The sequence below is a fragment of the Odocoileus virginianus genome, chromosome 5, assembly GCF_023699985.2.
Source record: "Odocoileus virginianus isolate 20LAN1187 ecotype Illinois chromosome 5, Ovbor_1.2, whole genome shotgun sequence".
Lineage (NCBI taxonomy): Eukaryota > Metazoa > Chordata > Mammalia > Artiodactyla > Cervidae > Odocoileus > Odocoileus virginianus.
In genome coordinates, this window is record NC_069678.1 from 93,332,035 (window position 1) to 93,348,209 (window position 16,175).

Consider the following 16,175-nt stretch of genomic DNA (forward strand, 5'->3'; position numbering starts at 1 on the left):
TTGCCCTTTAAGAAAGACTGTCATTTATCAAAAAGACCAGATGAATAAGTGACTAAAGTAAAAAGTCATAGTTTTAGCCTTTGCTCTCAGATACAAAAGCAAACCTTCCAGCATTTTTTCTATTTCTTCTCAGCTGTGAGAGGCACTGGAAAAGGAGTTAATAGGCTGCTTCCTAACTTGAAATTTCAGTTCATAAGGTAGCCTTAATAAAGACTATGTCTTTCAGAGAACACACAGACTTAAAAAGTTAAACCAAGTAAATCCTAATGGTTGTATTTATTATCCTTGGTTTCATGCAATACAGCCCTCATATAACCATGAAACTCTAAATGCAAGCAATGTTACAACCCCATCTACTGGAGAGAGGCAAGTAACTGAGTCAATTTTTAATAAAGGTATCCTTTGTAAGCCTTGTTAAGAACTAATGCCATGGAAATCCAGATAAAAATACTTCAAAACAGTAAGAAAGTCTTACCTACATCTTTTCGTCCTGGTTTTTCAAAACGTCTGTCACCCCTAGAAAAGGTAAAATGAAGTTTCAAAAAAAACATGAGTAATACAAAGATTTCCCATCCATGACAACCACCTTCCTATCTTTAACAGCATTTCCTTTTCAAATTATAAAACAAATACATGGTTTTTGCCTAACATTTGGAAAACACAGAAAAGCACAAATATGAAAGCAAAAATATCCAATGTCTCACCTACCAATAGTTAGCTTCTATAGACCCAGAAACTTTTTTTATTAGGTACATTTTTAATTAAATTCATGTTTTATTTTAGGTATCTGCTGTACAGAGCTTTATATACTGCTTTCACAATGTGTTTTTACACATGATTAAATATTTTCAAACTCTTCCTAACTTTTATGGACAAGGATTCCTTGGTGACTCAGAGGTAAAGAATCCGCCTGCCAATGCAGGAGACGCGGGTTTGATCCCTGGGTTGGGAAGATCCCCTGGAGGAGAAAATGGCAACCCACTCCGGTATTTTTGCCTGGGAACTCCCATGGACCAAGGAGCCTGGTTGGGCCACAGTTCACCGGGTCAGGAAAGAGTCAGACATGACTTAGTGACCAAATAACAACTGTGTGGATATGCTATTATATAAGAAACCACACTGAAATTAAGTTGTTTGGCTTATTTCCCATTGTTTTATATTATAAATATTATCACATGGACATCTTTGTATAGTATCTGTGCAACTGCTTTTGCTCATGTTGAAAGACTTCATATAAAGTCACAAGCAACATAGAGAAGATGCTTTGATTAACAGCAACAACAATAAAATGAAAATGCTTGTCACTGAGTACTAATCAAACAGCACATCTAATTAACTATTAAATATCCATGCAGGGACAAAAATATTAACCTATTTATCTAGAACGCTTCTTCCTTGAAATAAGGATCATTTAAACACTTCTAACATAATTCTTAATTAGTAGCATTTTTTGAAAAATGAAACTTTGTAACTATACAAAGAGCATTCTCCTCAGCAGAAAGCAGAGAAGAAATGCTTTTACACCAAGAATCTTTATCCCAAGAGGTGACTCCTTCAGTTACCTTTCCTCCCAGCTCTGTGACCTGTGCATTTCCCTGCTGCCTCCTCGGCCAAACACCCCTTCTACTTCATCAAAGCTTCTTTGGTAGAAACCACATTCGCCTCTGCCTCTGCCTGAAAACAACACAGAGAAAATGGTCAGATGTCAACATCTGGCACAAGCTGAACACCAAACAGTTATCTCTAAAGTGCTGTCTATATACAAAGCAATATACAAATACATTTAAATATTTAGCAAGGCCCACTGAATCTTTACCAGCGAGACCAATAACAGCAATGACAGCAGTGAAGTAGCTAGACCAGAGGAGGATATTTTAAAAAAAAACCTGTGTAAGAGTCCCAGTTCCAGTCCTGAACAAGAAATAGTATCAACATCAAGCTCCTTAACAGAAAAGTCATAGTGAAATTCTAAAATCAGTAAACCATTATGACAAATCAAACCTTCTATTGGATTATTTTCAATAAAAATGGAAAATGTGAAGAGTTTGAGAAGAAAGCAGACAAAGTACAATAACTAGGCTTAAATGTTAATTTCTTTAAGTCCAGAGAAAGGATAATTTAATAGGGTCAACTCTAAACTATCAATTTCGTGAACTAACTTCTTAAAGAATATTCCACACCAACCAAAGGCACTCTTTCCCATTTGCACAAATCTTGGGGAAAACTAACAGGCAGCACTAAATTCAAATCAATGAGCCAGTAAGAAAGTGTGCATGTAGGAATTCATAGAGGCTCCAGTGGCTCAAATGTACACTGGCCTTTACTGAAGGCAATCTTGATTAGATTTATCAAATTCGACCCAACATTCCAATTAGAATTTATCCTAATATGCAAATATATATATATATATATATATGGAGATTTTTGTTGCAAATTTTTGAAAAACAGAAACATAATCAGTAAAGGACCGGCTAAGTAAATTTTGATAAAACAGTTCAGTAGAATACTAGGAAGCCACAAAAGATAAAGTACTGTCATTAAAAGAAATCTACACACACACACACGAAAGAAATCTACATTATTCTGTTGAATGACTAAAGCAGGCCCAAGAGCAATACATTTATAAAAAAAATTGCAATGTATACAAATGATACGATTGCATAGTTAGGATCAAGGAGGATATAAACCCAAATGCTCCATCTGGGGGCAGAAGGCAATATGCACTTTCAGCTTTATATTTTCTGTGTACTGTGAGGATTTCCCAACTAATGTAGGCCACTTGTATCCAACACACAAGCTGAAAACTGGGGGAAGGGGGGGTAAAAATTGTGCCTAGGCATGTATTTATATCTAGATAAAATCTCAGTCATTATCCCCAACTCACTTCTGCAACAGTAAAAAACCACCCAAGGAAAAATGATGAATCTTGAATAAAAGAATGAATCCATTCCAAAGCTAAATACAACTGAGTTAAATAACTGTTTCAAATATCCATACAGTATTTTTATTTTCTAGCATCACTTATCAAGAACTGACTCAGAATACAATTATACTTCTATATGATCTTATGATGGAATATAAGAATAAGGCATAATTTTATGTATGTAATCACAGAACAATGATACCTTCTTTAGTCTAAGTATCAATCTTCACCTGTAAAATGGAAGTGAGGACTAGAGTTGAACTATAATAATCCTAAAGTTACCTTCCAGTTCTATCAACTTAACTTCCACTTAATGTACAGTTTTATATCTCTATCCTTAGGAAATACAGATGTATTATTTAAGATCTATCTTAAAAGAGTTTAACACAAACTGTTAAATAACACTGTGGTGATATTTACAAAGATATTTTTAGGGTGAAAGAAAAAAGTCCCCTGTCCTTTTAGAGAACAATTTTCTCAAGAAAACCATTAAGCACATAGCACCTTGAAAAAGTATTTTATTCTGGAAACATGTGAATATGAAAAACAGCGTTCAAAAGCTGCCAGAAAAATAAGCAAACCACAAAATATTTCCTGCCAGTTATGACTAGCATTGGCACTGGTCCTCCTTATGAGCCCAAAGCTTTATAAGTGGGCACAAAAAAAGAACCTGATTCTAGAGCTTTCCAGCTTGCAAAACGTAAGGAACACTCTTCAAAGTGCAAGGCCCATAATCATCTATAAAAGTAGCTCCCATAGGAGGAGAAGCAAGTAAATATAACATGGAGAATCTTTCATAAAGTTAAACTTAAATGACTGTCCTAATCTATGAGATTTCACCCTCTTCTTTGGGGGGATTAAAATATACTTCCTTTTAAAAAAAAAAAAAACTTCCTTTAATAATGAGGAAGGCAATGGCTGACAACTGTATAGATATGCTTTATTTTCAAACATCTTCACCAGACAAAATAAAAAGATGACAAATTCATGGTGTTTCCCTGTTCATTTATTTAAATTTTACTGCTTCATGATATTCAGAAGTATGAAAGTCAGCTGATTTTCACAACAAACTTCTCTCAAGTTGGAAAGAGGCAGGGCAATCATCTGATGTCAGGTCTGATCATGCCAAAAAAAAAAAAAAAAAGCTACACTAATCACTATTTATTTAACCAACAGGTTAAAATTAAGCAATAACTGAAGAAAACAAAACCACAGATTAAAAGTCTCATGGAACCAATAAGAATCACAGTTGGGACAATGGTATCAGAAGTATTTCTCACTAAGTCAGTTCATTCATTTAACTAGTTTCATTTCATCCATTCATATCAATGTTAATTAAGTCACTGCTTTTATTACAGGATCTTTCACACAAGTCCCATTTAAATTCTGAATGTAAGAGTTCATTCCTATGTAATAACAATATGCACTTCAAACCAGAAGGCAGAAAGAAATTAATCAACGCTTCATCAGTTTCTAGACCTGTAATTTGTTTTAACAAGTATTTAGAGATTGGTTGGTATTTGCAACACACAACACTGGTGGTCACTTGAGGAACAAAAAACAGCTGCTTGTGGGCCTCACTTCTTAATAAATAAGACCTCTCACCATCATGCCCTGAAAAGCACTAGAGGAAAAGCTCCCCAAGGGCAACCTCTTCTCAGTGCGAGTGCACTGCAGAAAAACCCAGGCAACATCCAAGGAGCAGGCCACAGTCACCCTCACAACACCATCATCACATCCCCAAGAAGCACAGATCTCAAGACGATTTCTGGACCAACAGAACCTAACTACGTTTGGGAATCTAAATGGCCTGTGGACCTTCTGAAACACACATGCTTAAATCTCACCAACCAGTATATTCTGCTGCAGATATTTTTTCCTGTTGCGTTTTATAGATGATTCTAACAACTCCCCAGGTTAAAAACCACCATTCTAGAGACTGACAAATTCAGAAGGAAAACACATGGACAACCTGGTAACAGCGCCTGATCTACAAGTAGAGTTTTAGTTAACCTCTTCAAAAATACTCAGAACAGTTGCCTTCCCACATTCTGAATGAAACCCCTTCACAGGAATACACAATTTAATACAGTCTCTATAAAGAATGGATATAAATCACTCGATTCATAAAGCATAACTTTAAGAAAAAAGAATTTAGATACTCCACATTCATGACATGCCAAACTGGACGGTGCAACGTGTGGAGGCAATGGCTTCTTTTTTTGCAGACATCCAATTCTTCCAAAAGCACCTTCTAAAACTGCAAGGTGTGTTGAGACTTCTGCTATGATTTAGCCAACTTAGAAGTAAAAGCTCAAGTAAATATTTATATTACAAACATTAAGAATGCCCTTCAGCAGAAGAAGATCAACAAACTCCAAGTTGGGAGCAGATATCAGAGAACAAGTAGTATCAATTATTCTTCTAAGAAAAGACACATCTATAAAATATAAAACTACAGATTACATAAAGGATTGTTGCGTCATGTCTTCTTTCTTCTGCACCCTAAAAAGGTCTCATACTGAGAAGACGGCTTTTACAGAAGCCTCCTTCTGGCTGGGGACACTCCTGGCACATGGCCTTATATGGAGACCCGAGTCCAGAGGCCTGCAGGGACCTGGGTGCCACTCCTGCAGCCAAGGCACTTCAGGGAGCTCCAGCTCTCACAGTGTAAGGTCCCCTGGGGGTGAGGAATATGGATCACAAATATTTGCCAAAGAGAATGAGGACCACTTAAAATCATTCACGCTCAAGTCTCTAGGCTCAAATCACCCTCTTCTACTCCAAACGAGGGGTTGTGGACTAGATACACTGAGAAATGGTTCCAAAAACAAATGTTCAGGACATTTATTATGCAGTTAATGTCAAAAAGCAGTTTTCAAAAATCAAATATCAAAATATTTTTAAAGTCATTTATTTATTTCCCTGTTCTCTTTCTCCACCATTCCGTTATTACATTTTTTTCACATGAAAGCTCACCTCGCCCTCGTGAAGAACTTCGACCTCTAGGAGCCCCCACCACTGTTCCTCCTCCTCCTCGTCCTGTCAATCGCAGGACAGCAGCACTATTTACGGACATGGAGAAGTTTCTCTGCCAAAAAAAGAAAAGAAAGAAAATGAATAAAACAGATAAAACCACATGTTGCTCCTCACCATCTCCCATAGCATCTATAAACCGGCATCTAATGACTACCAGCAATGAGAGACGATCACCACATGGCACACTAAGATGTTCCAAATTTTGGTTTTAGCTGAAAATTTTAAACTAACATTTCAGATCAACAAACATGAACCACCAATGCCTTACACCATGTTAGGTTCTATAAGTACCCAAGAGGAGGCAAGATATGTATGCATCATCATAACAGAGAATACACAGTAAAAGATATCTGGTTTGAAAGGGTCCTTTTACTGAAAGGTGGAAATGAGCGGCAGTCACAAAAGGTCTGAATCAACAGTAACAGGATTAAAAAAAAATGGATCATTTTGCCTCATTCTGCTCATCAGTGTGAATTAGCAACTCCAACTAGAGTTTAATAGAATGACAGGTATCAGGTATGAATGGGGAAAGGCAAAGAAAGAAGAGGGGACGGGAAGAGAATGCCTGAGAAGAATAAAGAAAATCGCAGTCACTTGGTCACTGGCCTACATCTGCACCCACAGCCAATGTGGAAAAGGGTCAAACATGACAAGAACAGTAGTGGGGGGGCATCCTTCAAACATGAAGAGGGGACACAGGAAGACAGGGGGTCTGGGATTAAAAAATATGTTTAGTCGATACTTCTGGATAAATGGAACACACAGGGCTTAGGAAAAGGTAAAGCAGGAAGCAATTATAAAAATACTGGAAAATGATCTATGAAGTATCAAAATCCTACGCATATGAAACAATTTAATGAGAGAGTTTTAAACTCAAAAACTGTTGGAATACATCTTTCCCTGAATACTTTCTATACACTTGGGCTTCTCTGATAAGCTCAGTTGGTAAAGAATCCACCTGCAATGCAGGAGACCCCAGTTTGATTCCTGGGATGGGAAGATCCACTAGATAAGGGATAGGCTACCCGCTCCAGTATTCTTGGGCTTCCCCTGTGGCTCAGCTGGTGAAGAACCCAACTGCAATGCAGGAGGCCTGAGTTCGATCCTTGGGTCGGGAAGATGCCCTGAAGGAAAAGGCTACCCACTCCAGTACTCTGGCCTGGAGAATTCCACAGACTGTACGCAAAGAGTCGGACACGAGAACCTAACAGACATCTGTGCAAAAATGCAGTGGGATGGGAGTGTGGGAAACCTGACTTCAGCACGGCTGCAGCAACGGTCCTCTGGACAGAGAGGCAACAAGTGAGGCTTAGAGTACACAAGTTTGGTAGCAGCTAACTAAATTTCAGGGAAATAAAATTCTGCAATTCAACTACTTATTTTAAGTCCAAATTGTTTCCACTGTGTTTGGATTCAAAATCAAATGAAATATGATATTCCTATCTTAAAGAAATCAACATGTAATTTTGGTTTGAAAAACTTCTACTTTCATTACTAAATTTTTCTTGTTTTAATATATGGGTGATGTTCTCCTCATTAACTGTCACTACTTGTCTTTATCAGAACTGTATTCAATAGAATTTGTTCAGGTAAACTTCAGAAACTTATTTTTTCCTTTGATTTTTATAGGCATATAATAATACAATCAAGTAACTTCAAAACCAAAGACCAAGATGTAATTAATAATGGAAAACTAGAGGCAGATACCAAACTTAATCAATACTTACTTCAAATTGTATTTTGATAAAAATTATTTTTAAGAAAAGCTAGTTGAAACAAATGCATTAATTTATCTTGGGGCACACAGAGTAAACAGCAGTGTTACTGAATAACTCTTCTGGGATCACAATTAAGCAAGACTGTGAAATCCCAAAATCTAGATTCATGTATTCTAATACTGGAAAAATAGAAGTCAGTGTTAAATGTACTGTCCATGCCAGAATCTGACACTCTTGAATACCTCATAACCAAAGTATTACATGTATGAAACTCAAACACACCCATCTACAGGGTTCAGGGAAACTCATATGCTTTCTTTCACACTTCCTAACACACTGCAGCTGAACGTGAAAGTTGGTATAATCTCTGGAAGGCAATATATATATATATATATATATATACTTATCAGATACATTTGTCAAAGTATATTTCAATGTCCACCCCTTTTGACACAACACTTTCTCTTTCTACACGTGTGAAAAATAACATAAGCACAAAGTTTTTAACTGCAGTACTGTTTGTAAAAGCAAAAATGGCAACTGGCTAAGTATCAATCAAAAGGACCTGATCTAAAAATCATGATTCTACACAATTTTTTAAAAATATAAGGCAACTCTTACTTATTAGGGTTAACCATATAAAACTGGGCTTCCTTGGTGGCTCACTCAGTAAAGAATCCACCTACAATACAGGAGATTGCATGCAACAGAGGAGACTTGGGTGAAAGCCGAGGCAGAAAGATCCCCTGGAGGAGGAAATGGCAACTCACTCTAGTAGTCTTTTTTTTTTTTTTTTTCACTCTGGTATTCTTGCCTGGGAAATCCCATGGACAGAGGAGCCTGCCAGACTACAGTTCATGGGGTCACAAGAGTCGGACATGACTTAGCAACTACACCACCACCATTATTATACAAAACGGCTAATATTCAATCATTTCTGATTCAGAAAACCACAATTTCCTATAGTCAGCCTAATCAAGCTCCAGCCTAATAGCTGGAGTGAAGTGCATGGAGAGGCTAGACTGCCTGAGAGTGAACTGCGGCTCCTTTACTCAACTCTGTGCCTCATTTTCCTCATGCATATAATGTGAAAAGCAATCTACTTCATGGGCTGTTGTAAGCACTTAATACATTAAGCAACAAGTAGTTAGAACAGTGACACATCTTAAAAGTTAAATAAATATGTCATTATCTCCCAAATAGATGCTTAGGTAGAAACAGTGTATGCATAACAGGCGTGTGTGCATTTTAAAGAACAGATACAAAAGTAGCTGCAGTTGTATTAAATACCCTAGAAAGGGAACACAATGGAAATAATAGTTAATCCTGAGGGAGAAAAAAGCCTAGGTCACTCATAGACTTGTTTTTCACTGTATGTGCTTTGTGAATTTTGCATGTATACACATGTGTTGTCTAATAAAAAATGCATAAATGAAGTGCCTTTCTTTCATGTCAAATAAATAAATACACCAATCTGGTAGCAGTTACTTAAATTACAAGTGTAATATATAGAGCTTTATTGATTATGCCAAAGCCTTTGACTGTGTGGATCACAATAAACTCTGGAAAATTCTGAAAGAGATGGGAATACCAGACCACCTGACCTGCCTCTTGAGAAATCTGTATGCAGGTCAGGAAGCAACAGTTAGAACTGGACATGGACTGGTTCCAACAGGAAAAGGATATGTCGAGGCTGTATACTGTCATCCTGCTTATTTAACTTATATGCAGAATACATCATGAGAAATGTTGAGCTGGAGGAAGCACAAGCTAGAGTCAAGATTGCCAGGAGAAATAACAATAACCTCAGATACGCAGATGACACCACCCTTAAGGCAGAAAGTGAAGAAGAACTAAAGAGCCCCTTGATGAAAGTAAAAGAGGAGAGTGCAAAAGTTGGCTTAAAGCTTAACATTCACAAAACTAAGATCATGGCATCTGGTCCCATCACTTCCTGGCAAGCAGATGGGGAAACAGTGGCAGACTTTATTATTTTGGGCTCCAAAATCACTGCAGATGGTGACTGAAGCCATGAAATTAAAAGACGCTTGCTCCTTGGAAGGAAAGTTATGACCCAATCTAGATAGCATATTAGGAAGCAGAGACATTACTTTGCCAACAAAGGTCCGTCGAGTCAAAGCTATGGTTTTTCCAGTAGACACGTATGGATGTGGGAGTTGAACTATAAAGAAAGCTGAGTGCCGAAGAATTGATGCTTTTGAACTGTGGTGTTGCAGAAGACTCTTGAGAGTCCCTTGGACTACAAGGAGATCCAACCAGTCCATCCTAAAGGAGATCAGTCCTGGGTGTTCAGTGGAAGGACTGATGTTGAAGCTGAAACTCCAATACTTTGGCCACCTGATGCAAAGAACTGACTCACTGGAAAAGACCCTGATGCTGGGAAAGACTGAAGGCGGGAGGAGAACAGGATGACAGAGGATGAGATGATTGGATGGCATCACCGACTCAATGGACATGAGTTTGGGTAGACTCCGAGAGTTGGTGATGGACAGGGAGGCCTGGCGTGCTGCAGTCCATGGGGTCACAAAGAGTCGGACACGGCTGAGCAATAGAACTGAATGCTTTTCAAACTTGAGAAGGACATACAGGGAAATGTCAAATTAAACAGCAACCAGAGGATCTTATTCGAGCATTAATTATGTTCAAAGAAAACCTTTTATGTAGTTATATTTTACACATGTGTGCATTCATGTATGTGTGTACATGTATGTGTAAGAGTATATGTGGTGGGGACGGTGTGGGCAAGAAGTGCGCACACTCAGTTAACTTGCATTTTAAAGATAAAATACCCTCTTTAGGTAACATCAGGAAACAAGATATATAGCAAGAAGCTATTTTAGGTTATTAGAATTATTTACCTCCCAGATAGGAGTAACAGGGTGAATAGGTATGCAAAACTCTAGCCTAGGAAGATCTAAGCAATTCCTGAACAGGTAACCATCCAAAATATTAATGAATCTTTTGCCAGCTCTAAGTACTGTCCTATTCCAACATATATTATAAAAAGAAAGGATAGCAAGTGTCAAGAATTCCTAAATTTTGCATTTTTGTGCTGCGCTATGCTTAATCGCTCAGTCGTGTCCAAATCTGCGACTCCATGGACTGCAGTACGCCAGGCTCCTCTGTCCATGAAATTCTCCAGGCAAGATTACTGGAATGGGTTGCCATTTCTTTCACCAGGGGATGTTCTCCACCCAAGGATCAAACTCCAGGTCTCCACATTGTGAGCGGATTCTTTACTGTCTCAGTCACCATGGAAGCCAATCTTTACATTAAGCCCTGGTAATTACAGCATTCAAATCTTAACACCTCAAGATAAACTTTTCCATTATAAAAACAAAATGAAGACCTACTTCTCTAGTCATTCTAGAACTAATTTTCATGTGAAGGTGTACTGCACATCTAACTTTATTCCTTTTAAAAAAAACCAACAGTTTTCAGCAGCATTTATTGAATAATTTTTGATTGTTCAAGTAATCTGTGTAGCCCTTAAACTGTATCACATGTTAGTAACTAGTACCAAGTCCTTCTGCCTACTTACTAAAAAGCTTTTCTAACCCATGTTGTCTCTAAGAAAACTAGGCAGTCATTTAATGAAAAATAAAAAATAATTATTAAAAATATTCATAAACAATTGGAAAACTAATCATTAAAGACTGAAACTGGTATATTGAGCTATATAAAAAATAAGCTTCTGTATTAAAAAGTATCATAAATGAAAACAACTGCAATTTTAAATTTAGAAAAATGAACAAGTTAGTAGATGGGTAGGATGAGGGGTGGGAGCGAGGTTCAAGAGGGGATACATGTACACATACAGGTAATTCACTCTACTGTACAGCAGGAACTAACACAGCACTGTAAAGCAATCATACTCCAATAAAAAAGAAACTGAAAAAAAAAAAAAACAAGAATATTTAACAGGTTAGGTTCAGGGCTAGCTCAAGAAAAAGATTACTATCCACCCCACTCCTCCCCCAAAATGGCAAAGAACAAAAATTAAAAGAAATATAAATGCAAGTATCTGAGAAACTCTGCACCAGGGAAGGAAATGCAAACTACAAGAAAGAATACTTTTTCCAAATTTGCAGAGAATATTTTTCAATAAAAATAATGTAAATATAGAACAAAGCTTAGTATATACACCACCACCTGCACAAAAAGGGGGAAATATATTCAATATTTACTTGGAAAAAACACAAGAAACTGCTAATACAGGCTGCCTTTCAGAAAAGGAGACAGACGGCTGGTGGAAAGGATGAGAGAGAGATCTTCTATTATACACTGTTCTGTAAATTTTGATTTCTAAACCATATGATTTGGGCTTCCTTGACAGCTCAGTTGGTAAGGAATCCGCCTGCAATGAAGGAGACCCCAGTTCAATTCCTGGGCTGGGAAGATCCACTGGAGAAGGGACAGGCCACCCACTCCAGTATTCTTAGGCTTCCCTTGTGGCTCAGCTGGTAAAGAATCCGCCTGCAATGTGGGAGACCTGGGTTCGATCCCAGGGTTGGGAAGATTCCCCTGGAGAAGGGAAAGGCTACCCACTCTAGTATTCTGGCCTGGAGAATTCCACATGATTTACTGCTCATGAAAAAAACAATGAAATCATGGAAAAGCAAGGGTAAAACACTATAGGTATGGCAACAGTGAAACAAAAGTAATACATACCCTCATACAATGATTCTTCAAAGTGATCCAGCAGTATGGAGTGATTTGGTTTTGTTTCCTAACTTTCAATTATAATCAGCTGGTAGGTGCAACTATCCTTAAGCCAATTTTTTGTTTTTGTTTTGCAATTTCTTAATTTTTTGGCCACAAGGGATGTAGGATCTTAGTTCCCTTAATCCAGGAATCAAACCCATGCCCCCTACATTGGAAGCACAAAATCTTAACCACTGGACCACCAGGGAAGTTAAAACCAGTTTTGATTACTGTAGCTTTGCAGTTAAGTTCTAAAACTGGAAGTACAGGTCTTATTTCTTCGCAAAACTGTTTTGACAACTTGGGGTCCTCTGTATTTCTATATAAATTTTAAGATCAACTTCTACCCAAAAAGCCACTGGGATTTTGGTGGGGATTGCACTGGCAGCAAATCATTAATAATATTAAGTCTTTCAAGGCTTAATAAAATGCTAATGCCTTTCCATTTATTCAGATCTTAATTTCTTTCAATAGTGTTCCTTTTTTTTTTAATTGTACAAAGTTTCATACTCCTTAGTTAAATTTATTCTTAAGTATTTTGGTTTTGATACTATTGTAAATGGAATTTTTTTTCTCTTTTTTTTCCATTTATTTTTATTAGTTGGAGGCTAATTACTTTACACGAATTTTCTTAATTTCCTTTGCAAATTGTCCATTGCTAGCATACGGAAATGCTTCCCTGGTGGCTCAGTCAGTAAAGAATCCACCTGCAATGCAGGAGACCTGGGTTCAATATCTGAGTTGGGAAGACCCCCTGGAGGAGGGCATGGCGGCTCACTCCAGGATTCTTGCCTGGAGAATTCCCATGGACAGAGGAGCCTGGCAGGCTACAGGGCATGGGGTCACAGAGAGTCGGACATGACTGAGAAACTAAAGTACACAGTAATGGAAACACAACTGACTTTTTGATACACTGTTGGATTCAGTCTGCATTACCGGCGTATTCTGACAACTGAAGATACACAAAAATAAACTACTTAAACATACTAAATGTTAACAAGCAATTATTTCTACATGGTGATTTTATAGCTAAGATTTACCTCTTCATATCTTTCTGTATTTTCTATAATCAAATATGAATATCTTTTACAGCAAAAAAAAATAAGTATTTTATTGATTTTTCTCACTTATGAAAATATTATAAAGCAGAGATGAACAAACTGATGCCATATGTATGAATGTGAAATCTAAAAACAATGAAATCTAAAGATCATTACTCAAAGAAAAACAAGCTGCAGAATATAATTATACAGTGGTGCTGTCACTTCAATCATGTCCAACTTTTTGTGACCCCACAGATTGTAGCCTGCCAGGCTCCTCTGTCCCATGAGATTCTCCAGGCAAAGATACTAGAGTGGTTGCCATTTCCTCCTCCATAATATACAGTACACTATATTCAATATAGGCTTCCCTGGTGGTTCAGATGGTAAAGAATCTGCCTGCAATTTGGAGACCTGGGTTCAATCCCTGGGTCAGGAAGATCCCCTGGAGAAGGAAATGGCTACCCACTCCAGCATGGTTGCTTGGAGCATTTCATGAACTGAGGAGCCTGGGAGGCTACAGTCCATGTAAAATTTATAACCCTATAAGATGAAACTCTTATGGGTATATGGACACACAAAAATGTCATGACAATATCAAAACATGAATGATGAAAGTAATCTGATTCATAATAACCCCTGGAAATGCAGGGAGGGGTATACCCCAGGCAGTCTCAACTGTGGTGAAGAAGAAATTTTGTTTCTTAAAACAAAGGTATACACAAATTATTTTAAGATTAGATGTATTTGAGTTGAAAATATTCAGGTCGTTGTAATAATATTCTCTATACTATTTGAAATGCTTCATAATAAAAATATTTTTGAGAGAAATTAAACCAAAATATAACCAGATGTGCAATTTTTTTTAAAGGAAATTTACCACTTTTGAAAAGAAACTTTTCAGCAATTACTAGAGACAGGACCCTTCCTTTCCCATGCATTCTTTATAACAATAACAACTTTTCGTCAATGAAAATATTTGTTGATGACCCTAGATGATACTGGGTTTCATGAATAAAGAAGGAACTATTAGCCTGATTTTGGACCTCCCTGGTAACTCAGCTGGTAAAGAATCCGCCTGCAATAAAGAAGACCTTGGTTAGATTCCAGGGTTGGGAAGATCCCCTGGAGAAGCGATAGGATACCCACTCCAGTATTCTTGGGCTTTCATGGTGGTTCAGACGGTAAAGACTCCGCCTACAAAGCAGGAGACCTGGGTTCAATCCTGGGTTGGCAAGATCCCCTGGAGGAGGGCATGGCAACCTACTCCAGTATTCTTGCCTGGAGAATCTCCACTGACAGAGGAGCTCGGCGGGCTACAGTCCATGGGTAGCAAAGAGTCGAACACGCCTGAGCAACTAAGCACACAGCACAGCCTGATTTAGGAGAGACCACAAATGAAACAAAACTGCTTACAGAGGCACGATGCTCAAAGTCACCAAATAAATATCACACCTTTCTTAAAACTTAACACGGGTTAACAGAAGTCTAATTTTTATTTGGCCATGCCTCGTGGCTTGTGAGATCTTAGTTCCCCATCAGTTCTGAACCACCAGGGAAGTTTCAATAAGTTCTTTTAATAGGCTTTTCCCTCTTAATAGACTGATTTCACCATGCACAGCATGGCAAGAGTGCAGAAAAAACACCCAGAGCTGTCACAAAAAATAATGAAAAATGTTCTGGAATTAGATAGTGGTGATGGGTTACACAATGCTGCATCTACTAAAAACTATAAAAATGTTTAATTTTATGGCATATAACTTAGGTCTCAATAAAACAGTTTTCTTAAAAAGTAATAATGATTCTTCATTTAAAGTGGTATTCCAACAAAGCTCTTTCTTTCTCCATTTTACTATAATCACCACGGTGGTGGTGGTTTAGTTGCTAAGTTGTGTCCAACTCTTGCGACTCCATGGATTGTAGCCCACCAGGCTCCTCTGTCTATGGGATGCTTCAGGCAAGAATACTGGAGTGGGCTGCCATTTCCTTCTCCAGCGGATCTTCCCGTCCCAGGGACTGAACCCAGGTCTCCTGCATTGCAGGCAGATTCTTTACCAACTGAGCTATGAGGGAAGCCCAATAATCACCATAGTTCGTTGAAATCAGAAACTCCATTATTTATCTATGGACATCGTAAACTGTAACACAGAATCTGTTACTTTACAGCCCAAAACTCTTTCTCACAATTATCATTTTAAAAAATCTGTGACAGAAAAGCACCGTTTTAAGCACACTGTGAGCTGATTATTTACATTTTCCTTTAGTGGTAAAAACTGGTGGGAATTCAGGTTTAGATTACTTCTGAAAAATGACATGTTTCTGAAAAGAAGGCCCTCTCCCCTGAAAATACCTTTTTCTCTCTAATCTAACACACATCCTTATCTCTACATAATATTCAACAGCCTCAGATCTAAAGCAGAATCTAGTCAACTCAAGAGAGGCATCCATACGCCAAGAAGAGTAGAAGGAAGCAGGCCTGGGGAAGGAGGACACTCCTGAGAGCCTAAGGGGGAACCTCCTGTTCCCATGCCTCAGTGGGAAGGAACAAGGGTGGAGCCTGCGGCTCAAAGCTACGCACACACCTGCTCTTCTTCCGTGAAGGGCACAAGAGCCAGTGGCAGCAGGGGCTCCTCCTGTAGGATGGGCAGAAATTCTTTATCCAGAAGGTCTGAAGGGATCTGTTTGACCAAACACATGACCATGAGATTAATACTCTCCCTGCAATTCTAA

General features: G+C 38.0%; 1 protein-coding gene across 13 annotated transcripts in view; it reads right to left on the reverse strand.

Annotated features, from left to right (window-relative positions):
* The window catches only part of GIGYF2 (GRB10 interacting GYF protein 2), a 119,021-nt gene that overhangs the window by 57,183 nt on the left and 45,663 nt on the right, over positions 1–16,175 (reverse strand). For all 13 annotated transcript variants that reach the window (XM_070468464.1, XM_020893921.2, XM_070468468.1 and 10 more), the window contains 4 exons: positions 16,028–16,123; positions 5,903–6,014; positions 1,563–1,674; positions 476–516 (listed from right to left, as the gene is read on the reverse strand). In XM_070468464.1, the coding sequence (XP_070324565.1) occupies positions 476–516; positions 1,563–1,674; positions 5,903–6,014; positions 16,028–16,123 (361 nt within the window). The remainder of the gene's footprint in view (positions 1–475; positions 517–1,562; positions 1,675–5,902; positions 6,015–16,027; positions 16,124–16,175) is intronic.